This window comes from Drosophila novamexicana, unplaced genomic scaffold, assembly GCF_003285875.2.
Source record: "Drosophila novamexicana strain 15010-1031.04,08,12 unplaced genomic scaffold, DnovRS2.1 tig00001813-arrow-arrow-pilon, whole genome shotgun sequence".
In the NCBI taxonomy this organism is placed as follows: Eukaryota; Metazoa; Arthropoda; class Insecta; order Diptera; family Drosophilidae; genus Drosophila; species Drosophila novamexicana.
The window spans coordinates 242,861-269,992 of NW_020824895.1; the positions used below are offsets into that span (position 1 = coordinate 242,861).

Below are 27,132 nucleotides of genomic sequence, written 5' to 3' on the forward strand. Positions count from 1 at the left end.
CGTCGTCGGCGGCGGCGGCGGCGGCGGCATCAGCAGCAGCAGCGCCAGCAGCAGCGGCATCAGCGGCAGCGTCAGCACCGGCCTGGAAACACTCACCGATCGACAATATATCGTAATCGCTAGCGAAAAGCAAACAAAAGTCTTCGATGTGGCAAATCAATGCTGCATCAATCGCATACAATTATCGGAAATGGATTTTGCAGTCAAGGCAGAAACTATCACGATGAAAGGTGAGCGAGAGCGAGAGAGAGAGAAAATACTGTATATAGCCTGGCAATCGTTATCGTTATCGTTATCGTTATCGAAGCCAGCCCCCAAACTGTAGCTGTGCTTCGCATAACTCGGTTGTCTTCGGTTCGTTTCCCTTGAAATGTTCAGGGATTATATATGGCACACATATAGTTGCATATACCAAAGCACAAGGCTCTAGCTGTAAAAGCGGGGTTTTCTTTAGTTTCTAGCCAAAAGTTCTAGTATTCCTATGATTTAAATGTTCAAAGAGTATCTATGTAGAAAGTTTTATGTATTTAATCCGTATAGTTCTCGAGTTATGCTAGAAAAAACCGCAAATTCATATTTGCGGAACTTTCAAAAATGTGAAGATATCGTTAAAGATGAAATGTAAATTTGTTCAGATTGCTCTAGAGGCCTATTTTCAATATAATAATACTATAGCATATAGCTACTATAGGAACTGTCTTGCTATATGCTAGATACTATATGCTAGATACCAGATACTAGATACTAGATACTAGATGCTAGATACTAGATACTAGATACTAGATACTAGATACTAGATACTAGATACTAGATACTAGATACTAGATACTAGATACTAGATACTAGATACTAGATACTAGATACTAGATACTAGATACTAGATACTAGATACTAGATACTAGATACTAGATACTAGATACTAGATACTAGATACTAGATACTAGATACTAGATACTAGATACTAGATACTAGATACTAGATACTAGATACTAGATACTAGATACTAGATACTAGATACTAGATACTAGATACTAGATACTAGATACTAGATACTAGATACTAGATACTAGATACTAGATACTAGATACTAGATACTAGATACTAGATACTAGATACTAGATACTAGATACTAGATACTAGATACTAGATACTAGATACTAGATACTAGATACTAGATACTAGATACTAGATACTAGATACTAGATACTAGATACTAGATACTAGATACTAGATACTAGATACTAGATACTAGATACTAGATACTAGATACTAGATACCAGATACTAGATACTAGATACTATATACTATATCATTATATGTGCAACTCTTGGACTCCTTTTAAGCAACTGCCAGGCTATATACACGTATTGGGATCATGAAATTGTTTCTAGCTTAGGTTAACTAATGTTGAATTTGTTGCTAATCCTTGTCGCTTACAGATGGCACTTGCTTAGCAACCTATCTTTCGAATGGCCATCTAATGGTACATAGTCTTCCTAGTCTCAAACTGTTGTTGGATACTGATTTCTTACCGCTAATGGAGTTAAGGTGCGCCCCACAACTATAACTACTAAAATTAAGCTTAACTGAATTGAAATTGTATTCTTTTTTTTGTTGTTGGCAGTTTTCAAACCAAATGTAAACAGGGAATTGTGGATCCAATGCTATCGATATGGGGTCAACAGATCATTGTTCATGAAGATACAACTCAGTAAGGCTGACAAACTCAATTTGGCTAGCCTTGAATTTGATATAAACTCTATTTTTTTTTGCTATTTTCGATCTTGCAGAATATCAAAAATATTTTGCTTTAGTCATAAAGGTCATGGATTGTACATGGCATCGCCCACCGAAATTCAGAAATTCACGATATCATCGGAATTTTGGTAAGCCCCATTCCTCCCAAAATCTATTAGCACTCTATATATATGATTAATCAATTTGTGTGCTCGCTGTAGTCAATTTATATTGGAGATGATGGGCGAGTTATACACGGTACACGAGATGCCCGAACAGCCGAAGGAGGGTTTCTTTAAGGGTCTATTTGGCGGCGGCGCCAAGCAATTGGATCGCGAGGAGTTGTGTAAGTTGTTCTACCAATTATCTATGTTAGTTTCCTAAATACCCTGTAATTTGTTAGTTGGTGAACAGAGCGGTAAAGCGAATCGTTCGGTTGCTAGGCATATACCCGGCACAAATATGGATCAGATGGGACAACGGGCCTCGACGGCCGCATCCGAAATAAGCCGGGCCCATCAGCTGGCAATGGAGCGGGGCGAGAAATTGAATATGTTGGAGGAGCGCGCCGAGCGTATGTCGAATACGGCTCAAGATTTTAGCGGTACAGCGCATCAATTAATGCTTAAATATAAAGACAAAAAGTGGTATCAGTTGTAAAATATCTATTTTAGGAGCCAATTCTACCACAGTTATTGTAATATTGCTTTTATAACACTTTCTACTACATTACGAGTAAAGTACACTTATTTAATTTCTGTTTTCAAGTCGTCACGTTATTTACAAAAACAACCAAAAACAAACAAAAAACAACAAAAAACCAAATAATAAAACAAAACAAAACAAAACAAAAAGAAAAACGGTTTTAATAAAAATATATAGACCAAAAAAAAAACAACAACAACAACAACAATTGGGCAACTTTTGCCAGAGGCTGCTTTGTCTTTCCTTTCAGTTCTGTTACAAACGAAGCATAAATACTTATTTGACGCTAATAAAGAAAAGGAATCGAAATATATATATATAGGGCCTGAGATAGAGGTCCTTTTATGCCAGGGACAACATCGAACGTTCCAGCTCTGGTTGCCGTTTATTTGGTACGTAACCCAACACTGTCCTACACGAAAAACAGACGCGTAACCTCTCACCCTTGTCCCATAACAAAAAAAAAAGAAACCCATCTTGAATAACTTGGCTTCTCGTAGTCGGTTCTGTTTGAAACTTTCAGCGCTTAAATATGGCATACTTAAGAGCTTATATACCCAGGCGCAAGGCGCTAGCTTTAAAAGTACTCGTTTTTATTTGTTTTGCAATGAGAGCCAAGCAAAAATTGAAATATTCTTGATCTAAGTACAGTCGCACAGCCCAAACTTGGTATCTCTAGCTTTTATAGCCGAAATATGCTCGAAATATCGAATTTCAATATTAGAACATGATCGATTTTTCGAGAGCAATAACAAATTTTATTTCCTACAAAATATTTTAGCACTTTATAGTCCATCAGATGAATGTGTTTACGTAGAAGAATGCAATCTAACCTCAAAGTTAAAGCAATAATATGTTTGTAGGTTATATTAACGGAATTGCCACTCTCTAACCTCAAAATTCAGGCTTTAAAATATAGGTCATATTTGTAGCTTCTTCTTATGTGAAGGAAATTAGCTCTGCACTAGCAAAAATTACGGATCTTAAACAAAACCATAGCTTTTGGTGGAAACTAAGATTTTCATAGCAAATTTCTGTTTTCTAGCTTTTGTATTCCATATGGATACGACTTGATATAAAGTCCGAGTGTTCAGGAAATTACCAAAATAAAGTAATATATTATATATTATATTGATATTTTCTTCTTAAATGCTGCAAAACAATAGAAATCAATATATTCCCAGGGTTTTCAGATATTTAAAGCCTTGTTTAGTTATTCTTTTATTTATATTTTTTTTTTTGGTGCTGCCACCTGTTCATATTTGTGCCAATATCAGACTCAAAAGCAGGCAAGCATAAGACGGGCGTGCCCTAAAAAAAAATACAATAATATTAGTATAGACAAAACACGCACATGCTCATCTTAATTTATTTGCATTATATTGATTTGTTTTGCTTAACGCAGTTGGGCAACATTTCCTGCACCGAATTGGGCGGCGTTATGCAACACTGCTGCGGCAGAGCCATGGCTACGGCTAGTGCCTGTGCCATTGCTTATCGATTGTACAATCGATAGTCGTGCGTGCGTGTGTATCGCTGGCTGTCAGCACTAGCAAAAGCATTTTTGCTGGAGTCTAACCATTTTATTTTAGTTAATAAAATACACATATTTCCTCTTTTTTTTCCGTTGTGCGCGTACGTAAAGTGCAAAAAGACGTTAACGCCACAGTTGCGAGTGCATTAACGGGGCCAACTCGCAGTCACAGACGCAGATTTCCTCACAAATTTCACACACGCATACATATATATATCAAAAAAAAAAAAAAAAAAAAATTTTTCTCCTTTTTTTTTTTTGTCATTCGTTTTGGGCCCCCCAACGTACAATAGTAAAAAGCCAACCTTGAGAAACAACCAGCACAGCAGTTTCAAACTGCTCGCAAACGTTTCGTGGTAAGATTTGATGCAAAACAGCAAACATTTCAATACAAATTGTGTAAAAAAAAAAACATACAAAAAAAAAACAAATCGCAACATGCGTGCAAATGCGGGCCAACGTTTGACTAATTTTTTCTTTTGTGTCTCAAAAAAAAAAAAAAAGACGATGAAAAAAACATGTAAGGTGCAGTAGTAGCAACTGCTTGCAGCTGTGTGCGTGCTCGTGTATGTGTGTGTGTGTATGTATGTATCAATGCTAAAGTGTTGGTGCTGCTGCGTTTGCATATGTGTGCGTGTGTGTAATGTGCATTCCAACGGGGTAAAAGAAGCGGAGCATGTAGTTGTACCTGTCATGGTAGTTGTGTGTGTGTGTGTGTGCGTGTGTGTGTCTCGTTGTCGCAGTTGTTTATCGTTTTATCAGCGGCTATGTTTATATAGAAATCGACCATTGTGAAAATAAATAATCGATCACAGTCTGTTTATGTCTTCTGCTGTGTGGCCACCTGACACTGCCCCGCACTGCACCAGGCAATAGTTGTTTTTGTCCAACACGCACACACACACACACAGACAGACACACACATGCACATGCACATGCACGCACTCAATATATCGACTATCGATTCGAAATGTTAATTTCGTTATGGAAAATGCGCAATATTAGCAGACAATTTTGTTGAAAACGAAGCGCAGGCCAAAGCATAAATGCCAAAGAGAGTGTTGGCTAACGTAAACCATAACAAAACAATATGCCAAAGCGTGTCTGTGTGTGTGTGTCTGTGTGTGTGCAACAAAACGAAATAAAAATAAAACAAAAAAAAAATAACAAGGCGACAGCTCAAAAAGAAAGTGTTTTTTTCTGCACAAAGTTGGCGCCAATAAACCAACATAAAATTAATATAAAAAAAATACAAGTTTTTATTTTGATTATTTCTTCATTTTCCCTTCTTTTTTTTGTTTAATTTTTGACAGATCTCGTCCAAGAAGTTGATACATAAAAAACAGTTTGTATATTGTTTTTGTCGCCCAATTAACCGAACGCGCGGCGTAGCCATTATCCCAACAACATGGACAAGATGCGGCTGATGAAGGAACATCGTTCCGAGATAATAATTGGCGGCAAATATCGGGTGATACGCAAGATCGGTAAGCGCAGACATATATATATACACACACACACACACATATATATATATATATGTGTGTTTACAATTTGTTTTCACGTTGAATCATTCACAGAACATATGACAATTGTGTTTGTGCGTCTGCTTTTCGAAAAAGAACAAAAACAACAACAACAACAGATCCCAGAAAGTCTATATATATAGAAGTATATATATGTATTCGAGTTTCAAGTCCAGACTGTCCGTTTCCATGCCAAGGCATCTTTGTAATGGAAGGAACGTGCCTCCATAGATATCCTCGAACAGCGGGCATTGCCCGGCCTTGCCCGTGCTAGGAATTTTAGATATTAGATTGCATCTTGAGCCCTTCTTTGGGAATAGGGCATTGCTAGTCTGGCGTTGAGAATCTCGAAGAATCTTTTGCTTCATAAACCCTTGATCCGCATGAGATAGAAATCAATTCGCGTAAAGTATCTCTCGAACAAAATAGTTTCATACAAATGTTTTTTTTTTTTTTTTGCGATTTTTCCACTCACGCGTTTGGAATATGCCCGAAAGCTCGAATAAGCGTGAATTTACATCACATAAACTGAAAATGTCGGCATCGAAGCTCTTACGGTTTGTGCTGTGCGTTGATAACCCATCAGTCAGTCAATCAGGCACTCCATCAGTCAGTCAATCATTCCATTAGTGAGTCGCATCTGTCAGTCAGTCAAACTATCAGTCTGTCCATCAGTCAATTAGTGAGTCGAAGCTGTCAGTAAGTCCATCAGTCAGTCAGTGACTGAGTTCAATCAGTGATTGAGTCAATCAATCAGTCAGTCAATCAGTCGGTCGGTCATCCACAGAGAGAGGAAGAATTTGTATAATATTTTGACTTAACATCTAATATTTGCGGTTAGTGATGTACGTAGTCAGTCAGTCAATCAGGCATTCCATCAGTCAGTCAATCATTCCATTAGTGAGTCGCATCTGTCAGTCAGTCAATCTATCAGTCTGTCAGTGACTGAGTTCAATCAGTGATTGAGTCAATCAATCAGTCAGTCAGTCAGTCATCCACAGAGAGAGGAAGAATTTACATAATATTTTGACTTAACAACTTAAATTTACGCTTTGTGATGTACTCAGTCAGTCAGTCCATCAGGCAGTTCATCAGTCAGTCAATCAATGAGTCCATCAGTCAATAGTTTTGTATATAGAAACAAAAACAGCTTGCGGATGGATCATGCGCCTTCAGTTTCGCTAAGATCTGTAAATATGGATTTTAAGACGGATTTCTCAAAAATTATAGATCGTGTATATAAAATCCGAAGAGAATATGCAGGATATCTCGCAGTCTGTCACCCACGGACTAGCACACGACTTGTTTCTCTATTTGTGATCGTGACTAAACTTAAACCATTTTACAGGCAGCGGCTCCTTCGGCGACATCTATCTGGGCATGAGCATTCAGAGCGGCGAGGAGGTGGCCATCAAGATGGAAAGCGCCAGCGCTCGCCATCCCCAGCTGCTGTACGAGGCGAAGCTGTATCGTGTGCTGAGCGGCGGCGTGGGATTTCCGCGTATCCGCCATCATGGCAAGGAGAAGAACTTTAATACGTTGGTGATGGATCTGTTGGGTCCCTCGCTGGAGGATCTGTTCAACTTTTGCACGCGCCACTTTACCATCAAGACCGTGCTAATGCTGGTCGATCAGATGATCGGCCGCCTGGAGTATATACATCTGAAGTGCTTCATTCATCGTGATATTAAGCCGGACAACTTTCTGATGGGCATCGGACGGCACTGCAATAAGCTGTTCCTCATCGATTTCGGTCTGGCCAAGAAGTTTCGCGATCCGGGCACGCGCCATCACATCGTCTATCGCGAGGACAAGAACTTGACGGGCACCGCACGCTATGCCTCGATCAATGCCCATCTGGGCATCGAGCAGTCGCGCCGTGATGACATGGAGTCCCTGGGCTATGTGATGATGTATTTCAATCGCGGCGTCTTGCCCTGGCAGGGCATGAAGGCCAACAACAAGCAGCAGAAATATGAGAAAATCTCCGAGAAGAAAATGTCCACGCCCATCGAGGTGCTCTGCAAGGGCTCACCGGCCGAGTTCTCCATGTACTTGAACTATTGTCGTAGCTTGCGTTTCGAGGAACAGCCCGACTACATGTACCTACGTCAATTGTTCCGGTGAGTATGCATTCGACTAGCTCTTAGCTCTTATATAATTTATATATATGGGGCTTTGTCCCAGACAAATCATTTCGCTCGACTGCGTGGATTATGGGTGAAATACGTTCGGATTTGAGTTTCGGTTGGTTTGTTTTGCCATAGACTGTCTCAGAGACTCTTTTTAAGGCTAGTTTGGGTTGGAAACATGTATTCTCAGCGCTTCTCAGTTAACGTTGGATTGCATTTGGCCAGCTTTTGTGTGGGTCTAGATAAGCGAGTTGAACCTACATTTTAGGCGCAGTTCTTCTTAAATATGCACTCAGATGCAGTAAAAGCAGCTAAAGGGTAAAATTTACCTGGGTATTTAGTAGTATTTGTAATTGTAGTTGTGTTTGGTAGCATACAGGAACATACCTAGCCTAGTCTTATACGTTGGTTAGAGTGGGACCCGAAATTACTTCAGAAAGGACTTCACCAATTGTTGCCACGCATGCGCTCAAAGGAAAAAGCTAAGGAATTTGCAAGTTTTAGTTGGATTTGAAGCAGCGACCTTACGCTTGCTGGTTCAACGCGCAGACAGCTGGGTTAATCAGGCTCATCAGCTCATGTTTTCAAACTTTTTCGCCCAATTGGAGTTGGAATCCATCAAAGCTCACTTGCCCATCAATCATATGATTCTTGCCACGCAGGCGATCAGAATTTGAACCAGCGACTTTACGTTTGCTGGTTCAACGCGCAGACAGCTAGGCTAACCAGGCTCATCAGCTCATGTTTCTTAAACTTTTCCGCCCAATTGGAATTGGAATCCATCAAAGCTCACTTGCCCATCAATCAGGAAGGGAGTATACATCATCTGATTCTTGCCAAGCAGGCGCTCAGGATTTGAACCAGCGACTTTAGGTTTGCTGGTTCAACGCGCAGACACCTAAGATGTCCAGGCTCATTAGCTCATGTTTCTTAACATTTTTCGCTCAATTGGAGTTGGAATCCATCAAAGCTTACTTGCCCATCAATCAGGAAGGGAGTATACATCATTTGATTGTTGCCACGCAGGCGATTAGAATTTGAACCAGCGACTTTAAGTTTGCTGGTTCAACGCGCAGACACCTAAGATGTCCAGGCTCATCAGCTCATGTTTCTTAACATTTTTCGCTCAATTAGAGTTGGAATCCATCAAAGCTTACTTGCCCATCAATCAATCAATCAGAAAGGGAGTATACATCATTTGATTGTTAAATAGGCGAGTTTTCTCAGGATTTGAACCAGCGACTTAACCAAAGCTGGTTCAGTGCTTAAATGCTTCAAAGCTTACTTGCCCATCAATCTGTCAATCGGAAAGGGAGTATACATCATTTGATTGTTGCCACGCAGGCGCTTAAAACAAATGTTAAATAGGCGAGTTTTCTCAGGATTTGAACCAGCGACTTAACCAAAGCTGGTTCAGTGCTTAAATGCTTCAAAGCTTACTTGCCCATCAATCCATCAATCAATCTGTCAATCATCCATCTACCAGGCAGGAAAGGAGCACACATAATTTTATTTTCGATATACGAACAGTTTGTCAATGTTTCTCAATGTTGTTTCCCGTTGATTCGTCTACAGCATTTTGTTCCGAACGCTGAACCATCAGTATGATTACATCTATGACTGGACAATGCTGAAGCAGAAGACCCACCAGGGCCAGCCGAATCCCGCACTGCTGCTGGAACAGTTGGAGCCGCGCAACGATCGCGAAAAGGAGAAAGAGAAACCGAACTGCAAACCTCCCATCACCGAGTAATTCAGCTGAAGAAGCAGCACGCAAAAAAAAACAAAACAAAACAGAAAATCAGATAAAAAACCTAAAAAAAAAAAGAAAGAAAGAAAGAGAGAAGAAAAGAAAGAAGCAAGGCAAATAAGAAGAGCATGAAGAAAATGATAACTAAGGGTGGCAAGCGTTAAAAACAAAAACAAAAAGCAGCAAAACACAGAGAGAAGCAGAGAGAGAAGTAAGAAGGAGAACAAGAAGAGGAAGAAGCAGCAAATGTATGGAAGTTAGGATGTTTCTTAATATTAATTTAAATACAATACTAAACATTTAAGAAAGATGAAGAAGAAAAACAACAAGAAATCAACTAAAACAAAAAAAAGCAGAAGCAAATATCTAAATGGAATTCACACACACACACACACACACACGCCACTTTTCATACACACACAACACACCACACACACACACACAACACACACACACACACACACAACAGCCACACTTAGCATAATAAAAGCAAGCAAAAATGGAATAAAAACAACATACACACATGCATATATATGTATATATATATATATATATATATATATTCAGATGTATATATACATATATATATATATATAATATAACACTCTCACACACACTCACACACACACACACACACATTCAAGAATGTCGCTCGCGTGTAAAAGCATGCATATATATGTATATACATATATATGTATTACAATATATATATATAGATATATATATATGTATACACTGAATACACTAAAATGCGAAATGAATAAAATTAAACAACAACAACAACAAAACGACGCAATAAAATCTAATTAATTAATAAACAAACAGCATGCGAGTAAGGCCAAGCGTGGAAGGAGCAGAGCAAGGAAGGAGTATATAAATAATAATAATAATAATAATAATAATAATAATAATAAAAAAACAGAAAAAAAAATTTAAAAAAAAAAAACAAACAAAAACAAACAAACAAAACGCAAAACTGCAAAGTAATTTTGCATTGTAAGCCGTAAATAATTATAAACATAACTTATATTTAATTTTTTGAATTACATCAATAAAAATATGTTGAAATTAAAATTAAAGCTCATTTCGTGTTGTTTCTCGCCTTGTGAATGCAATTTTAAATCAAAACTATTTATGCATTTCAAGACAGAGAGAGCTCGATAAATATGGTATCTATAGTCATATATATATATAGTATGTATAGTCAGATATCGGAGTGTCTGCAAAGTAAACCTTGTATGTTATTGATCTATTCATATCCCAGTTCACGAGAGATCGAGCATTATCTATGTATGTACAGTCTTATATAGTATAGATAGTCATATCTAGTTTATATGGTCATATATATACAAGCATATATGGTCATATAAGGTGTATATGTGGTCATATATAGTGTATATAGTCAGATGTCGGAGAGTCTGCAAAGTAAACCTTGTATGTTATTGATCTATTCATATCCCAGTTCACGAGAGATCGAGCTTTATCTATGTATGTACAGTCTTATATAGTATAGATAGTCATATCTAGTTTATATGTTCATATATTTACAAACATATATGGTCATACAAGATGTATATGTGGTCATATATAGTGTATATAGTCAGATGTCGGAGAGTCTGCTAACCAAAACAAACCCAGTTCACGAGAGATCGCGCATTATCCAAGAGTTGCTTTAGAGAAATGTAATATAATAAAGTCCTTTATAGTGTATATGTTCATATATATAGCCATATATAGTTTCTAAAGTCATATATTGTCATATAACTGAGCTTCTGCAAACCTTTTGCTCTTGGAGTTCATCCAGTTCCCAATCTTATAATCTTTAGCATTGTTGTAATGGAATATCCAAATGCTTATTTGATTGTTCATATAGATCTCATATGCAATACATATATTCCAATATTATCGGCCTTTCGTAAGGTATCTCAAAGGCTATTCAATCTGAATATAATCTATTTATTTGCCATATTTATGATAATTCCAATACTGTGCACATATATATAAGCCTGATCCGTCTGTCTGTCAATTTGTAACTTACATTTTTGGGACTTTAGATAATCCGGCTCGAGCCCTTCCTTTATATAGTTCCCATCGAAAATAGATAGTATATCGCCCATTCGAAAGGTAATGAATTGCCCGACTAGGAGATACCCTGTGTTTGGTTATATATAAGAGATTAGTTATTGGAAATATCAAGTCTCGACTAGTTGGACTTGGAATACTCGAATTATTGCATGCAACAAATGGTTAAAGAAAACTGTGCCCGACTAGGAGATACCCTGTGTTTGGGTATTTATAAGAGATTAGATATTGCAAATCTCAAGCCTCGACGTGTTGGACTCGGAATACTCTACTTTGCCCCTAATCAAACTGGTTCTTCAATGGATCTCGAACTATTGCAGACAGCAAATGGTTAAAGAAAAGTGTGCCCGACTAGAAGATACCCAGTGATTCGTATATATAAGAGAATAGCTAACGCAAATCTGAAGTCTCGACGAGTTGGACTCGGAATACTCTACTTTGCCCCTGATCAAACTGGTTCTACAATGGAACCCGACTAGAAGATACCCTGTGATTGGGTATATAAGTATAAGAGAAAAGCTAACGCAAATCTCAAGCCTCGTTGGATCGGATTCGGAATACTATTCTGGGCATCTTCAATGGATATCGAACTGATTCAAGTCAGCCGCAATATATGGAAAATAATAAACAAACTGAGCCAAGCTTCATTCAAATGGAAAACTTTTCCGTTTACAGCCCAGCCCAGCCCCGCCCAGTCCAGCGACCAATTACCAGACCGGAATATCTAGTCGCATGACAAATGCGAATTTGTTTATAATGCCTTACTGTTTGTTTTCATTAGATTGGCAAAACGGGAGCTCAAGTAGCCCGCGGCCCCGCCGTGAGACAGCGCTCTTATCTGATATCAGTCGCAACGTCGACCCAACAACAACAAAATCAATATCTATATAAATCTATATATATATATATATATATATATATATATATATATATATATATATCGAAAGAATAGTAAAAGGAGTGCAGGGAAAAACAAAGGTTTCTTCGGATGTGTCACACAGGCAGGCAAACACGTTCCAGTCTGGTGTCTGGCACCAGCGAAGAGTACTCCTCCACCTCCTCTTTAGCTCTGCTCTACTCGACCCTAACAAGCATGCCCGTTGCCCGGCTTAGTCCGGTCTTTGTTTTCTTCTCCACTTAACTCGAGAAATGCTGAAAGTTCTCAGTTACCTGCAAGGACAGAAAGAAACTCTTATAGATAAAGATGTATGTTCTACAAGCTTCGCTTCTTTCTTCAGTTCTTCAGCCCCACACTATGGACAAACTATCTTGAGTAACTTGGGTTCTCATAGTCCGATCTTTGTGAAATTTTCAGATCTTCAAGTTGGCATACAAACGTGTGTATATACCAAAGCGCAAGACTCTAGCCCCAAAAAGCTCGTTACTTTGCCTGCTTTGAGAAAATGCTCAAGTAATTCAAAATTGTGAAACATTTGCAAGCTGTGTATGTCAAAAATGAACACGCACACAAAATTTGCAGCATCTAGCTTCTATAATTCTCGAGTTATGCTCAAAAAACCATTGCTCAAAATCAATATTTATCGAAATTTATGAAGATATCGATAACAGATAACTGATAAACTGCTGCTGCCAGAGGTAAAAGAGAATATAGCCTCACATCCTTTCGATCAGGAATACATATACATATCTATATAAATGCTGCACGCATTCATACCCTGTTTCCCCAACTTTAATGGGTATTTTTTTCTGTTGTAATTTGTTTTTTTTTTTTTTATTTGTAAACGTTTCTCATAATAATAGATTACAATATTACAATTGTTTTTGTTATATTACATACTTTTATGCTTAATGAATAGGTTTTGCATTTTGCTTTTGAATTATGCATAATTTTTTTATTATTTTTTTGTTATTGATCTTGTTTTTGGCGTTTTGGCCTTTCTGCGCCTGGCAAAACGTCATCAGTTCGCAAAAAACAGCGCCAAAAAAAATAAGAACGAAATTAAAAAAAAAAAAAATGTTGCGCACATTTTTCGCAATTGTTTAACATTCGACAGAAAAATGATTAATATACATATATATATATATATTTAATTGTTGCATATTCTTTTCCTTTTTTTTGTTTAATTCTTTTTCTTAATGTTGTTTTTTTTTTGTTATTTTCTTGCTATCTCGCATGAACGTAGAATTTGTGCTCGTCTTTCAATTCTCGAATTAAACGCCAAGCAAAAATTGTCATCAAATGTGTGTGTGAGTGTGTGTCGGTGTGTGTGTGTGTGTGTATTGTAATTGTGCACCTGATTTATTAGACGCTGCAGCCGTCTGAGACGTCGCCGCGACGTTTGCCTCTGGCGACACCTTCAATTTTTTATATATATATATATATTAAATATGCAATTTTTTGTTGTTGCAAGAAAAACATATTTTCCGCGCTTCAAATTTGTTGTGTTAGCTAATAAAACTAATTGTGTGCAAGTGTGTGTGTGACAGCTGTGTGCTTACAATACGATATATACTATATATATATATATCTCTGTGTGGGTGTGTTGTGTGTGTGTGTAACGATGCACTGCAGCTCGGGGTCTGGACTCTGATAACAGACCCAACTAAAGCATTGATAACAAACTATATATATATATATATGCGCGTTTATATACATATACATATACACGTGTGTGTGTGTGTGTTGTGTCTGTGCTCGCAGGATATTATAATCTGTGTGTGTGTGTGTGTGTGTGTGTGTAACATTAAATTCTATATACATAATTATAGCTGCTCGCTCGCTCGCACGTGCTTTCTACTGCCCTCTCTGTCGCTCTCGCGCTTGCACTTGTTATAAAAATAAACTACATATATATATATATATGTATATGTATGCATTTATATATATACATGTATATATATAGATGCGTATCTAATCCTGGTTAGCTCGTCCTGCAAAGCCGCCAGTGCCATATATCGTTTGCTTTCCTTTCCTATCTTTTCCTTTCCTTTCCTTGCCGCTCTTCTATTCGATTCGTTTGCTTGTGCCCTGGCCCTGGCCCTGGGCCGCCGTCATTTGGCCCAGCGGCTGCGTGGCCTAGTCGGCCAATGTGTTTGGCTTGCTGCCGCTCTGCTTCTCCTTGTCGCGCTCGGCGCGCTGCTCCGGCGCCAGCATATTGCCGGCGCCCTGCTGCTGATTCTGGTGTGTCTTCTGCTTCAGCATTGTCCAGTCATAGATATAATCGTACTGATGGTTCAGCGTGCGGAACAGAATGCTGAAAGCAAAAAAAAACGTTGCTTAAATACGTGTATTATGGCGCATTGCCCGTCCTAGCCTGGACTTCGTTCTTCCACCTTTATTCCGACAGTCAAACATTTCAATCTAACCAATTTTCACATCTCATACTAAATGAAAAGCCCATATAAACGTTTTGCGCCCATTTGAAGCCGATCGGCTGGCAAGTAAAACGCTTTAAACAAACGTTTTTCGCCCATTTTCCACAGCTGCAGGTGGAACTGTCCAAATCGCTCAGACATACGATATTTATGTTGAGCTTGGAAAAGTAGTTTGAGGCCAAACGGACAAATTGTTCAAGCTTCCGACATCAAATCACCCATTTTCCAGCTATTTTCGAAACACGTGAATCTGATTATTTAAGAAAATGAATTTGGGGCCCATCGGAGGCTAAGCCGAAAAGCTGCATTAGCCAAAAGTCCGAGTAAGCGTGAATTTAAATCACATAAGAAAACAGAAGTAAACAGTCGGATTGTGCAGGCGGACGACTTACCGGAACAGCTGGCGCAAGTACATGTAGTCGGGCGCCTCCTCGAAGCGCAAACTGCGGCAGTAGTTCAAGTACATGGAGAACTCGGCCGGATAGCCTTTGCAGAGCACCTCGATGGGCGTGGACATTTTCTTCTCGGAGATTTTCTCATATTTCTGTTTCTTGTTGGTCGCCTTCATGCCCTGCCAGGGCAGGACGCCGCGATTGAAATACATCATCACATAGCCCAGGGACTCCATGTCGTCGCGACGGGACTGCTCGATGCCGACATGGGCATTGATCGAGGCATAGCGTGCGGTGCCCGTCAGGTTCTTCTCCTCGCGGTAGGGTATATGCATGCGTCTGTGCGGATCGCGATACTTCTTGGCCAGCCCGAAGTCAATCAGGAACAGCTTATTGCAGTGCCGACCGATGCCCATGAGAAAGTTGTCAGGCTTAATATCACGATGAATAAAGCACTTCATGTGGACATATTCCAGGCGGCCGATCATCTGATCGACCAGCATCAGCACGGTCTTGATGGTAAAGTGGCGCGTGCAAAAGTTGAACAGATCCTCCAGCGAGGGACCCAACAGATCCATGACCAGTATATTGAAGTTCTTCTCATTGCCATAGTAGCGTATACGGGGTATGCCCACACCTCCACTCAGCACGCGATAAAGCTTGTACTCGTAGAGCAGCTGGGGATGGCGTGCATTGGTTGCCTCCATTTTGATGGCCACCTCCTCGCCGCACTGCATGCTCATGCCCAGGTAGATGTCGCCGAAGGAGCCGCTGCCTGTACGAGGTCAAAACAAAGTCACATTTTAATTTTGATAAACAACACAAATCCTCAACGCAAATCCTTGAGCTGCGGCCCTGGCAAACTGCGCCATAGGCGCGCCAGGTGCGTAGTAGCCCTGGTTAATTAGGCGTTAGACGCTCGCCACTTACCAATTTTGCGTATTATTCTGTATTTCTCGCCCACGATTATCTCGGAACGGTGGTTCGTCATCTTGATGAGTTTGTCCATTGCGACGTTCGGTCGAGGTGGGGGCACGGCTGGCAGTATCGGATTTGTGAAAATATAAACAACAACTGACTGTGTAGAGCGCGCGCGTGTTAGCTATTTGTACACACTGGCCGTATAGTTTGTGGTCGCAGTGTGCCTTGCCTGCTGCGAGCTGTTGAATACGTCTGTGGCCCTTTTTCCTATCTGTCGAAATCTTTAAAAATTTCTTTGGACAAGAGCAGTGTTAGTGATGGGAGCTGTCCGACAATAACAGACGGGCACAAACAGCTGTTATCGGCGTGTTATCGCACAATGAATTTGCATATGCAATGGCCGAATCATCGGTTAGCCAAGTATCGATAGGATAATTGTTCGTTTTACAAGTAAAGAACGGCCATATGAGATTTTCTGGTATAGAAGGTAAACTTAATTGTTTGGTTTTTTTCCTAGAATCAATTAAAAGTTGTCGATTATATAGGGGGAGCATGATTGCCGAGCGTCGTGCATTAACGACAACGCTTGACGATGAATACCCAATAGTTTGGAACTATCGCTATCGCTTCGAGATGAACAAATGAGAGCTACTAGTTATCGATAGCGAGTCTTTATAAGTATCAAACTTTGGATTTGGCGCAGACTATATATATATTTAAAATGTATGAGAGCAGAATACTGCTCGCAATCAAATTCAACCATCCAGGGTGGAAAATGTTGGTTAAATAAGTTTTAAGCGTAGTTTAAATTTTTGTGTCAATAGATGCCCATCTCTGACGTGCAAATTTAAGCTCTGTCGGAAATGGAGTTAGTGTAAAAAAACTAATTGAAGTAGACACCGCCCCCAACACATTTTGACGTAGTTTACCTAGGTAAACTAAATCGAAGAAATACTGCATTTATAATGAAAAGAGAATTTACGAAATTCACTTTTACAAATTGTACACCATTTTCTGCGTATTTACCTAATGTAATGTAAATTAACACGATCAATTTAACATAGAAAACGTAAACGTCAGCTGAGTAACGCAAACGCAAAAGTGAGCAACGCAAAATGTGCAACGATAACGTTTGAATTGATCGATATATCATCCCTGGTAAAACACATATAAGATACATTTTTTTTGTCAGCAGTAGTTTTTTTTTTTGGTGTAAAATAATTTTCACTGATTTATTGTGCATATATTAATGTCAACAAAACAAGTATACGTAAGCGAACGTTGTGTTCATTAAATAAGTGTACTATTATGAAGCTTAACCAGCATTTTTAAACAAACTTGGTTAAAAGGCAAAAAAAGTGTTTTGTACAATAAAAAAGTGGCGACTTTTTGCTGCTGCTGCGTATGAAAAGAAGAGGAAGCAGCACATTGAAACGAATACCGAGTGCTCCGTTATACGCCAAAAATATTTATAGCAAGTGCATTTGTGTTTTTTTTAAATTTAATTGCAGTTGGCGAGAAAAAAACATAAAAAGAGAAAAACGCAAAATACCTTAACGTAATTGAAAGCGTTAAGTGACGTGCAATGTAAGTTAACAAATTATTTATATTATTTAAACAATACTGCAGCAAAGAATTATGAAAAGCGTCTCTGATTTGCAAGAACTCTGTATGTGTGTGAGTGTGTGTGTGTGTGCATGTATGCTTTGTTGTTTTTATTTTTCTGAGCCTTTGACGCGCTTTGTCCGCATGCACATGAAGGTATGTGTGTGTGTGCGTGTGCATGTGCATATTCCGGCCCTGAAGGTCAGCGCTGCTTTCTCCCGCTGTTTTTGGCTACTGTGCAGACATAATTACGTTTGTCTCTTCAACTTTATGGCCCCCGGCCACTTGAACCAAAAAGTAATTAACTTAAAGATGTGAATGCACTCACATATGCAGCGTTGTTGTTGTAGTTGTTTGCTGCGCAGGTACCTTACCCTCGCCCGTGCCCCTGGCGTGTGTCAGCCGCCCGCTGTCCATTGTACCTCAACCATCTCAACCACCCACACGCATGCACACGCACACGCACGCACTTTGCATATAAACAGAGCTGCATGCGGCATTTATCAGTGCGATATCGAAGCTCTTGCAAGATGCAGCGTTGCCAATTTAGCTATTTGTTTTTGTAGTTAACAGAGCTGAGATGCAGCTTACATTGAACTGGACTAATATTTTGAAATGATAGTTGGCAACACTGCACCTTCCAATTAGTCGCAAATAAGAAACAGCTCTTAAATGATTAAATTATAATTTGTGAGCGATTACTTTTATACTGGTATATTACAAAATATAAAATTGTATATGTTATACGTGCTATGCAAATTGGCAGAAGTGTTCCTTGATACTTGCTTATCATGTAAAACTCTTCTCAGAGAGCTGCATACTAAGCTGCAGCGATAACATCGGGTATCGATGCCAACTACGCACAATACAATTATCGATCCTTTTGGGTAACAACAGGCTGCAGTCGTCAGTTGGCGACGCGTTACCGTTGCGTGAGGACGTCTGTGCGCGCATAAAATACCAGTTAGAATACCAGAAAAAAATACGCTGCGATTGGAGTGAAATCTTTTAACTGTTGTTTCAAATTGTGTTGCTTTTTTTAAAATATTTTTGTTGCCTGTTGCAACACATCCCAACCAGCCCAAGTTGGATGCGCATTTCTTGATTGTTGTTCTTCATATTGTTATTGCAGTGCGTGAGCTGTGAGTTTTGTTGTTATTGTTGTTGTGGCTGTTGCCACTGCACAGAGATAGACAGAGACAAAACAATACGACATGGAGGATCGCATGATGGCCCACACTGGCGGCATGATGGCGCCCCAGGGCTACGGCCTGCCCGGCCAGGATGATGGCCAAAATGCTGGCAATGAGAACGAGGTGCGCAAGCAAAAGGACATCGGCGAAATACTGCAACAGATCATGAGCATTTCGGAGCAATCCCTGGACGAGGCCCAGGCCAGAAAGCACACACTCAACTGTCATCGCATGAAGCCGGCGCTATTCTCCGTCCTATGCGAGATCAAGGAGAAAACCGGTGAGTGCAAAATCCATCTAGAATTACTAAGAAAAACTATCTTCGGCATGTCGAATACGTGCATAGCTCTAGGATCTTGAAAGATGAGGCTATTGTAAGCTCCTTAATGCAGTTTAAGACGAACTTGGCCTCAATCGACTCGTCCTTTGATGCTGTTCACGAATATATATACTCAATGGGCTTGTAATTATACAACTTTATCGCTTCAAGTTTGTTCAACTAACTATGCCTATGCATGAACCCCTTCAGGGTCATCTGTGATGATTAGAACAAGCATTATAGAGTATTATATACCTCGTATAAAGTCATCTATTCTAAACTATTTGGCAGCGTTTCTTCGGGAAAGCCCCTAATGTAGTTGTAAAATAAATTAAGAAAACAAATTTGAACACAGTTTAGATAATTTTATAAGAAATATAAGAAACGTATACGAGGTGCTTTATGACTGGCTTCACTTCTATGCAAGGAAAAACTTAAAGGATAAAGAATTCAGTTAACATTCAATAGGCGTATTCCCGTTTCAAGCTCTTTATAAATGCCTGCACATTGCGCGCGGACGCTGCACTTTATTATTATCCCGGCACGCACCTTGTAGAGAATTTCAAAACGAGTTTTCTTTTATATCATTTTCATTATACCCTATGGGTATAAGGGTATATTATATTTGTGCGAAATCCAAATGTATGTAAAAGGCAGAAGGAAGCATCTCCGACCCCATAAAGTATATATATCATTGATCAGCATCAATAGCCGAGTCGATCTAGCCATGTCCGTCCGTCCGTCCGTCCGTCCGTCCGTATGTATGAACGCAAGGATCTCAGAACCTATAAGAGCTAGAACCTATTTAGATGTGGATGCTCCTAGCTCCCGCGCAGATCGAGTTTGTTTCCGATAATCGATAACTTACTCCGTTTCCAGCAATCGCAATCGATAAAAATCGATATCGATATAAAAATCGATATAATAAGAGCTAGATTCACCAAACTTGACATATAGCTTCTAAAATAGAGTATATATATATATATGCATTTGATGTTGGAAGAAGAGGGTTCAGGGTATCCCCTAGTCGGGAGCTCCCGACTAGAACCTCTTACTTGTTTTCTTTTATATTACGCCCACGCAGCGACACGAAATGGGCAATAACAGCGTGTTTTGATTGTGGCCCAGATGTTTTAAATGGCTTCGACGCTGTCATTGCCTTATTTCCTCTCCTCCTTACACCTCTCCCCGCCTCCCATCTCTTGCCGTTCTCAGCTACATGAAACCAACCATTCATTGACCCTCCCCCCCACCTTAAAGGAAACCCCCCCTGAAATGCTCAACGCTGTGAGATGGCCTTTTTTGGGCAACTGAAAGCGATGAAACACACTTGTCTCTCCTTGAATGAGTTTACCCAATGCTGTTTCTTTCAAAATTTCACTATGGGGCAGGTTCAGGAACATGTTGGATAATGTCTCTTGTATTGTATAAGCTCTGGTTTCCATTTGAAGAGAAGGTTTCTTAGTTTACCACAAGATTCATTAGGATAATGGGAGAGATTGAGATAGAGAGAGCTAGAGATGGAAGTTAAGATAGAGATGGGGATAGAGAGAGATAAAGAAAGAGATAGAGTGATAGAGAGAGATAGAGAGATATATAGATAGAGAGAGATATAATGAAAGAGAGAGAGAAAGAGATATATAGAGAAAGAAAGAGAGATAGAGATAGAAAGATATATAGATATAGAAAGATATTGAGAGATAGAGAGAGAAATATATTTTCTTCTCTCTCTCTCTATTTCTATCTCCATCTTAATATCTCTCTATATAGAGACAGAGAGAGAGATAGGGAGAGGATGAGACTGACAAATGGGCTATATATGATCTATAATAGCACTCCAACAACTTGCAAAGTTTTGAGAATAGCTCTCTCCTCTTCAAAATTGTTTGGATGTAAGAAAAGGTAAAATCTTAAAATCTTAAAATCTCTGACAACAAAGCTCTAGGTCTTGCTAGAGAGTGGATATATTTCATGTGTGGCCTACTATGCCCGCTTTTGCTTAACTACAGGGTATACAAATATGTTTTCAAGTTGGTTTTTTTTTTTGCTAATGTTATTGCCTGATGATACTTGAGAAAGTAATTTCTTGCTGTTGTTGTTTGGGTTTCGATCAGGTGACTTACACAGCAGACACGTTTGCTAGGGTTGGAGGGAGTTTGGGGGGGGGGGGGGGGGGCGGGGCGAGGCGAGGGTCTATTGGCATTACGAACTATTTAATGCGGCCCCGGATTCCGGCCAATTGCCAGAGAGCCGTTGCACAAGGCGAACTAAAGCCACTTGAGGCATATGAAAGTATATTGTGTGTATGTTTATATGTTACATATATATATATATATATGCATTTATTTTATAGTTTATCTAAAACCTTGTAGAGCCCATTGTATCGAAGGCAGGCGCCGACAAATGAAACACGCATTAAACTGGCCACGAAGGGGAACGGGGGAGGTCTTTGTGCATGGTAGAAGGGTTGGTGTGTAGGGGGTGGGGTGTTGTAAGGGCTAAGTTTGTAGTGTTGGCAAAGATTGTTTGCAGATTTTAGAGTTGAACAACATCGTTTTATCATCATACCTTATTTTGTAACTTTTGTTCTTCTAGTTCTTGAGCTCAATAACTAAATAGGAAACTCCCAAGTTTCCCATATTCAATTCCATTGCCTGAGTTTCTCCTCTTCGTTTCTTGGCTTTACATCTTTTAGTATCTGAGTTCGGTGCGTTTGTCTTCTCGGCAAAAGTCGTTCTACAGACAATTTCGCTTTGACTCTTTTTCAACTAGCTGAAAACTTTCATCTCCTCTAAAGCTCTAACCCTTTACTCAAGCTCGCCTAGAGCTTAAAGCTCACATAAAGCTCTAAACCTTAAGCTTGTTAAAATCTTATCGTATGTCTGAAGCTTTAACTTTTTACTCGCTTAAATCTTAAAGCTTCTCCGAAGCTCTTCAGCTTTACTTAATCTCGCTTAAATCTTAAAGCTTCTCCGAAGCTCCCGAAACTGAAGGTCAATTAAGGCTTCTCTGAAGCTCTAACTCGAAGCTGAAGCTCAATTAAATCTCAAGGCTTCTCTGAAGCTATAAACCTTCACTCGCTTAAGGCTTAAAGCTGCTTTAAAGCTCTCAAGCTTCACTTAAGCTCGCTTAAATCTTAAAGCTTCTCTGAAGCTCTAACTCGAAGCTGAAGCTCAATTAAATCGTAAAGCTTCCCTGGAGCTTTAAACCTTCACTCGCGTAAGACTAAAAGCTGCTTTAAAGCTCTCCAGTTTTACTAAAGCTCGCTTAAATCTTAAAACTCCTCTGAAGCTTTAAATCTTCACTTGCTTAAATCTTAAAGCTCACCCGATTCTCTCACCCCTTTGTTAGCCTGAGGAAGCTGTGCTTAAGGCATCTTCCTTACATTTGCTAATTTCAATCAAAACTTTAATTTAAAGCTTGTGAGAATTTACGCAGTCTGAAATTGAAGTCTATTTAAGATGTGACAGCTCGAAAGGTTCCATTCAAGTCGCTGAGAGGGAAACAACTTTCATTTCGGCCAAGCTGTGGAATGGGTGTGTATAGAGGAAGGGAAGGAGGGACTTGTCTTGTGCTGATGCTTATCCCGTGCCGGGCAATTGTTTTTGCTAGCATAATGCATAGAAGAGAAAGAACAACGAATATGCCCCTCGCACAATTCCCACTGTTATTGTTCGGGACGCTCTGGCAATGCTGATGAGCAGAAGATGAAGCAGAAGCAAAGACTGCGAGGGGAAGGGGTGAAGTAGGAGACAATTGTTGGCATTTGCGAAGTGTTTCTTGGCTGGATTTGGTGAACGCGATTTAGATTCAAGCAAAAATCTAATTCATGCATAGCCAGAACGAAAAGAACAACACGCATTTCCCTAGACAATATGGCAGCCCGGTCGCGAAAACTTTGCGCTTGTTTTTGTTATCCTTTTGCGAGTTTGACGTTAAATAAAATTGGATACGCCACAGTCCGCGAAGCTTTGTCAGCACAGAGACAATGCAATAAGCCCGGATGGGGCAACGCTTTGTAGGGTGGCAACGCTTGGTGGGGTGGCAACGCTTGGTGGGTTGGCAACGCCGCCGCCATTTTGTAATTGTTGCTTTGCTGATTGTATTTTGTGTTTGATTTCGCTTGTTGCAGTGCTTTCCATTCGCAACACGCAGGAGGAGGAGCCGCCAGATCCGCAACTGATGCGTCTGGATAACATGCTCATTGCCGAGGGCGTGGCCGGGCCCGAAAAGGGCGGCGGCGGCGCCGCAGCCGCCTCAGCAGCGGCCGCCAGCCAAGGCGGCTCGCTGTCCATCGATGGGGCGGACAATGCCATCGAGCATTCGGATTATCGCGCCAAGCTCGCGCAGATCCGACAGATCTATCACCAGGAGCTGGAGAAATACGAGCAGGCCTGCAATGAGTTTACCACGCATGTCATGAACTTGCTGCGCGAGCAGAGTCGCACCAGGTAAGAGAGAGAGAGAGAGAGAGACGGAGAGAGTTGCCAGATGGTCAATTGAAATTTATCGAAAGATGCGCTATTTGTGAAAGCAAACTTAACAAATGTTGACAACAGAATATTATAACATATTCTTGAGTAGAAGATTGAGCTAAGACGATCTCGATGCTGGGTAAATGTGGAGAACGAGCTTCCATTTAATATCGATAAATATGGATTTTTAAAATTTAAAACATATTCTTGATCAGAAGACTGAATGTCAATCTCGATATTGGGTAACAAGCCTTCATTTATTATCGATAAATATCGATTTTAGTTGTTTTGCGCATATTAAAACATATTATTGCTCAGAAGAATGAGCTAAGTCGGTTTAGGCTACCTTCTGAAATATATATGCTCGAATACACGCTGAATTAATATCGATAATTATCGATTTATGTTATTTCGATAAATTTCTACAACATCTGACAATATGGGCTGCGCTTGTGACGTATCGATATATCGATAAGTCAAGATTAGCCTGCGCTTGCGACTTATCGATATATCGATAAGTCACGAGTAGCCTGCGCTTGTGACTTATCGATATATCGATGCTTTATGCATGTATAATTAATATATATATATATATATTTTTTTTTGGGGTTTTCCTCTTTGCCGCAGACCCATCACACCCAAAGAAATCGAGCGCATGGTGCAAATAATCCACAAGAAATTCAGCTCGATTCAGATGCAGCTAAAGCAATCGACCTGCGAGGCGGTCATGATATTGCGTTCCAGATTCTTGGATGCGCGCCGAAAGCGTCGCAATTTCAGCAAACAGGCATCCGAAATACTCAACGAGTATTTTTACAGTCATTTGAGCAATCCGTATCCATCCGAAGAGGCCAAGGAGGAGCTGGCGCGCAAGTGCGGCATAACTGTGAGTATCGATAAATCACATTAATCGATTAACATGATCGATACTCAATACGTTGACTATTGCAGGTGTCGCAGGTATCCAACTGGTTTGGCAACAAGCGCATTCGCTATAAGAAGAACATTGGCAAGGCCCAGGAGGAGGCCAATCTGTATGCAGCGAAAAAGGCGGCCGGCGCCTCGCCCTACTCCATGGCCGGGCCGCCCAGTGGCACAACCACGCCCATGATGTCGCCCGCACCGCCACAGGACTCGATGGGCTATCCCATGGGCTCCGCCGGCTACGATCAGCAGCCGCCCTACGATAACACCATGGGCGGCTATGATCCCAATTTGCATCAGGATCTTAGCCCTTGAGGATAGGCTGCCAAAAAGAAAAAAAAACAGCTACAAGTAGACAGTTTATTATGTTTTAATCCACCCCCCCACTTTTTTTTTTGCTTATTCCTGTAAAAACGTGTACATGTGTATCGATAAATGTGATTGTGTCTCTCTGTGTGTGTGTGTGTGTGTAGCCTACAATCAATTATGTATACGATTATGTCTTAATTATGAATAACAAACAAAATGTAAGAAATGCAACAAAAGAAACACACAGTTGCTTAAGCTAAAGCAACAAGAAACACACACACACACACACACACACACACACACACATGTATACATACACATACGCATGCACAGTGGGCCTCAGTCTATTTGTTGGCACGCATCAAATCTAATATATTTAAAAGTCGAATCATTTTTGTAAGCAAATCAGCCATGGAAATGAGAAAAATGTCATTTTGAGCAGCGTGTTTTTTTAATGTCACGTACATTTTCTAATTCCTAAAAAAAAAGCAAGAAAACAAAGAGACTAAACATAAAATTTCAATCGAAAAGAACACGCTCTTCGTACTGACATTATTCTCTATAAATCAACAATTGATTAGATACTAAATAAATATATCTTCTTTTTTGCGCGCAGCAAATAGATTGTTGCCCACTGTGCAATGCATGCAGTATTGCCAATTCAGCTACTTTCTAGCTAAATTCGGCTATTTTCAGAGCTCCTATAGCCGAAAAGAGCCGAAAGCTTAAATCGTTTTAGCCATTTGCCTTGGCTGTTTATTGCCAACGGCTAAATCAGCTGTTTTGGCTGCTTTTGGCTGTTTTTTTAAATTTTTTTTTTTTATAGCTACTTTTAACTTTGCGACAGTTGGCAACACTGTACATACAAGCCACACAATTCATTAAAATTGATAATAAATGAAAGTAAACGAGAAAAACGAACGTAACGAAAATTGTAATTTGCACAATTAATAAACAAATTTGTATACCATAATTAAGTTGAAACAAAACGACAAGAAGAAACATGTATACGATGTAAATCAAATTTAACATACAAAGATTTTCCTTCCAATCCCAAAAGAACACGAGAACAAAAAGGAAAACATTTTCCGAGTTTTCATTATCATGTTACGAACGGGAATAAAGAGGATTGAGACAAGAACAAGAAACACAAGAAAAATTGATAATTCAAAAAGTTTCTCTCTCTATTTGACGGAGCAAGTTTTGTAATAACAAATAAAGTAAAGAAAACAAAAACTATTTCTAAAAAAAAAACAGTCTATATATACGTAAAACTACATAACTATAAATCTTTTAGAACAAATACAAAACAAACAAACAAACAATGCTATACTATAATAATAATAATAAACAAAAGGCAAAGATTACTTGATTTCATTTATTATGGATTCTCTCTAAGCAAAGTTATATAAGCATATATATTTAAGTATCTTAATCGTGAGCTTATATCAAAGATTTGTAATTTGTTTTTGTTTTTCTTTCTTCTAGGATATCTAATGCAACCAAAAGTTGTCTGTGGAGCATAAATTGATGGACTGATATGAGAACAGTTTTGTCATCATTGTGATGGGATTATATCTTGTCTAGGAAAGGATAAAACAGGTTTGCTCTCTTTTAGGTTACTTATTTTCTATAAGTCTGTATATGAAAGTTGATTTGAACCGCCGACCTCTCGCTTGCCAGTTCGACGCTTAGACGCCCAACACGAGACACAGATGGAATTTTGAAAGAAAAAGCTTAACCCTATGAAAATCGGATGAGATGTGACTGAGTTATGGGGTTGGCAAATTTCTACCTATGTCTGAGTAGGATATTTTAGGGTAATATTTTGACTTAAATTGCCAAATTTAAGGAGGGTTTAGGCACAATAGCTGCACGCTTGCGCGCTGCAGCGATTTTGCTTTTCCCATTTGAACATTTTTGAATAGGAAATAAATAGCGGGCCAAGCATCGATATTTTTAGCAGCGTGTCTATCGCGCCATCGATATATCGATATATTCTAATGCTGCAGCTGCTGCAAAAATATCGTTTAGCCTAGTTTCTCAACACTGTTTTTTCTTTTCTTGCCGCCTTCATGATATCGATAACATTTTGAAAATGACAGCTGAAATGAAATTTAAATCAAATGGCGTTTACTTGGATTAAAAGAATTTAATGCCTTTTAGTCAATTAGCCAGCGAGGCGTTAAATA

General features: G+C 39.5%; 4 protein-coding genes across 5 annotated transcripts; 3 read left to right on the forward strand and 1 right to left on the reverse strand.

The window, feature by feature from the left end:
* Positions 1 to 11: 11 nt before the first annotated feature.
* On the forward strand, positions 12 to 2,547 carry LOC115768499 (syntaxin-binding protein 5-like). The gene is made up of 6 exons (XM_030713085.1): positions 12 to 230; positions 1,440 to 1,548; positions 1,625 to 1,711; positions 1,791 to 1,886; positions 1,959 to 2,083; positions 2,141 to 2,547. Exons 1-6 carry the CDS (start codon positions 191 to 193, stop codon positions 2,395 to 2,397), a joined length of 714 nt encoding a protein of 237 aa, XP_030568945.1. The 5' UTR covers positions 12 to 190; the 3' UTR covers positions 2,398 to 2,547.
* A 217-nt stretch (positions 2,548 to 2,764) lies between these two features.
* On the forward strand, positions 2,765 to 9,674 carry LOC115768521 (casein kinase I). Of its 2 annotated transcripts, none has more exons than XM_030713112.1 (4): positions 2,765 to 2,834; positions 5,290 to 5,463; positions 6,851 to 7,625; positions 9,210 to 9,674. In XM_030713112.1, the coding sequence occupies exons 2-4, from the start codon at positions 5,385 to 5,387 to the stop codon at positions 9,385 to 9,387; spliced, it is 1,032 nt and encodes a 343-aa protein (XP_030568972.1). In that variant the 5' UTR covers positions 2,765 to 2,834; positions 5,290 to 5,384; the 3' UTR covers positions 9,388 to 9,674. The 2 variants fall into 2 exon arrangements, with proteins under 2 accessions (XP_030568972.1, XP_030568971.1); XM_030713111.1 differs by lacking the exon at positions 2,765 to 2,834 and adding an exon at positions 3,991 to 4,332.
* Positions 9,675 to 14,110: 4,436 nt separating this feature from the next.
* On the reverse strand, positions 14,111 to 16,451 carry LOC115768497 (casein kinase I-like). Its single transcript, XM_030713083.1, has 3 exons — positions 16,125 to 16,451; positions 15,195 to 15,969; positions 14,111 to 14,681 (listed from the first exon to the last, which is right to left on the reverse strand). The coding sequence occupies exons 1-3, from the start codon at positions 16,201 to 16,203 to the stop codon at positions 14,504 to 14,506; spliced, it is 1,032 nt and encodes a 343-aa protein (XP_030568943.1). The 5' UTR covers positions 16,204 to 16,451; the 3' UTR covers positions 14,111 to 14,503.
* An 838-nt stretch (positions 16,452 to 17,289) lies between these two features.
* On the forward strand, positions 17,290 to 26,287 carry LOC115768496 (homeobox protein extradenticle-like). Its single transcript, XM_030713082.1, has 6 exons — positions 17,290 to 17,385; positions 17,627 to 17,702; positions 18,853 to 19,193; positions 23,365 to 23,683; positions 24,335 to 24,593; positions 24,659 to 26,287. Exons 3-6 carry the CDS (start codon positions 18,935 to 18,937, stop codon positions 24,944 to 24,946), a joined length of 1,125 nt encoding a protein of 374 aa, XP_030568942.1. The 5' UTR covers positions 17,290 to 17,385; positions 17,627 to 17,702; positions 18,853 to 18,934; the 3' UTR covers positions 24,947 to 26,287.
* The last annotated feature ends 845 nt before the right edge of the window (positions 26,288 to 27,132 follow it).

What these genes read in the sequence shown, in the direction of transcription:
- LOC115768499 (XM_030713085.1), top strand. Translation starts at nt 191, where the DNA reads ATGGATTTTGCAGTCAAGGCAGAAACTATCACGATGAAAG. An exon ending in GTTCATGAAGATACAACTCA is followed by an intron (nt 1,712 to 1,790) that starts GTAAGGCTGACA and finishes TCGATCTTGCAG; the next exon opens with AATATCAAAAATATTTTGCT. An exon ending in ACGATATCATCGGAATTTTG is followed by an intron (nt 1,887 to 1,958) that starts GTAAGCCCCATT and finishes TGCTCGCTGTAG; the next exon opens with TCAATTTATATTGGAGATGA.
- LOC115768521 (XM_030713112.1), top strand. Translation starts at nt 5,385, where the DNA reads ATGGACAAGATGCGGCTGATGAAGGAACATCGTTCCGAGATAATAATT. An exon ending in TCGGGTGATACGCAAGATCG is followed by an intron (nt 5,464 to 6,850) that starts GTAAGCGCAGAC and finishes ACCATTTTACAG; the next exon opens with GCAGCGGCTCCTTCGGCGAC. An exon ending in TACCTACGTCAATTGTTCCG is followed by an intron (nt 7,626 to 9,209) that starts GTGAGTATGCAT and finishes ATTCGTCTACAG; the next exon opens with CATTTTGTTCCGAACGCTGA.
- LOC115768497 (XM_030713083.1), bottom strand. Translation starts at nt 16,203, where the DNA reads ATGGACAAACTCATCAAGATGACGAACCACCGTTCCGAGATAATCGTG. An exon ending in CAGAATAATACGCAAAATTG is followed by an intron (nt 15,970 to 16,124) that starts GTAAGTGGCGAG and finishes GACCTCGTACAG; the next exon opens with GCAGCGGCTCCTTCGGCGAC. An exon ending in TACTTGCGCCAGCTGTTCCG is followed by an intron (nt 14,682 to 15,194) that starts GTAAGTCGTCCG and finishes TTTTGCTTTCAG; the next exon opens with CATTCTGTTCCGCACGCTGA.
- LOC115768496 (XM_030713082.1), top strand. Translation starts at nt 18,935, where the DNA reads ATGGAGGATCGCATGATGGCCCACACTGGCGGCATGATGGCGCCCCAG. An exon ending in CGAGATCAAGGAGAAAACCG is followed by an intron (nt 19,194 to 23,364) that starts GTGAGTGCAAAA and finishes CGCTTGTTGCAG; the next exon opens with TGCTTTCCATTCGCAACACG. An exon ending in CGCGCAAGTGCGGCATAACT is followed by an intron (nt 24,594 to 24,658) that starts GTGAGTATCGAT and finishes TGACTATTGCAG; the next exon opens with GTGTCGCAGGTATCCAACTG.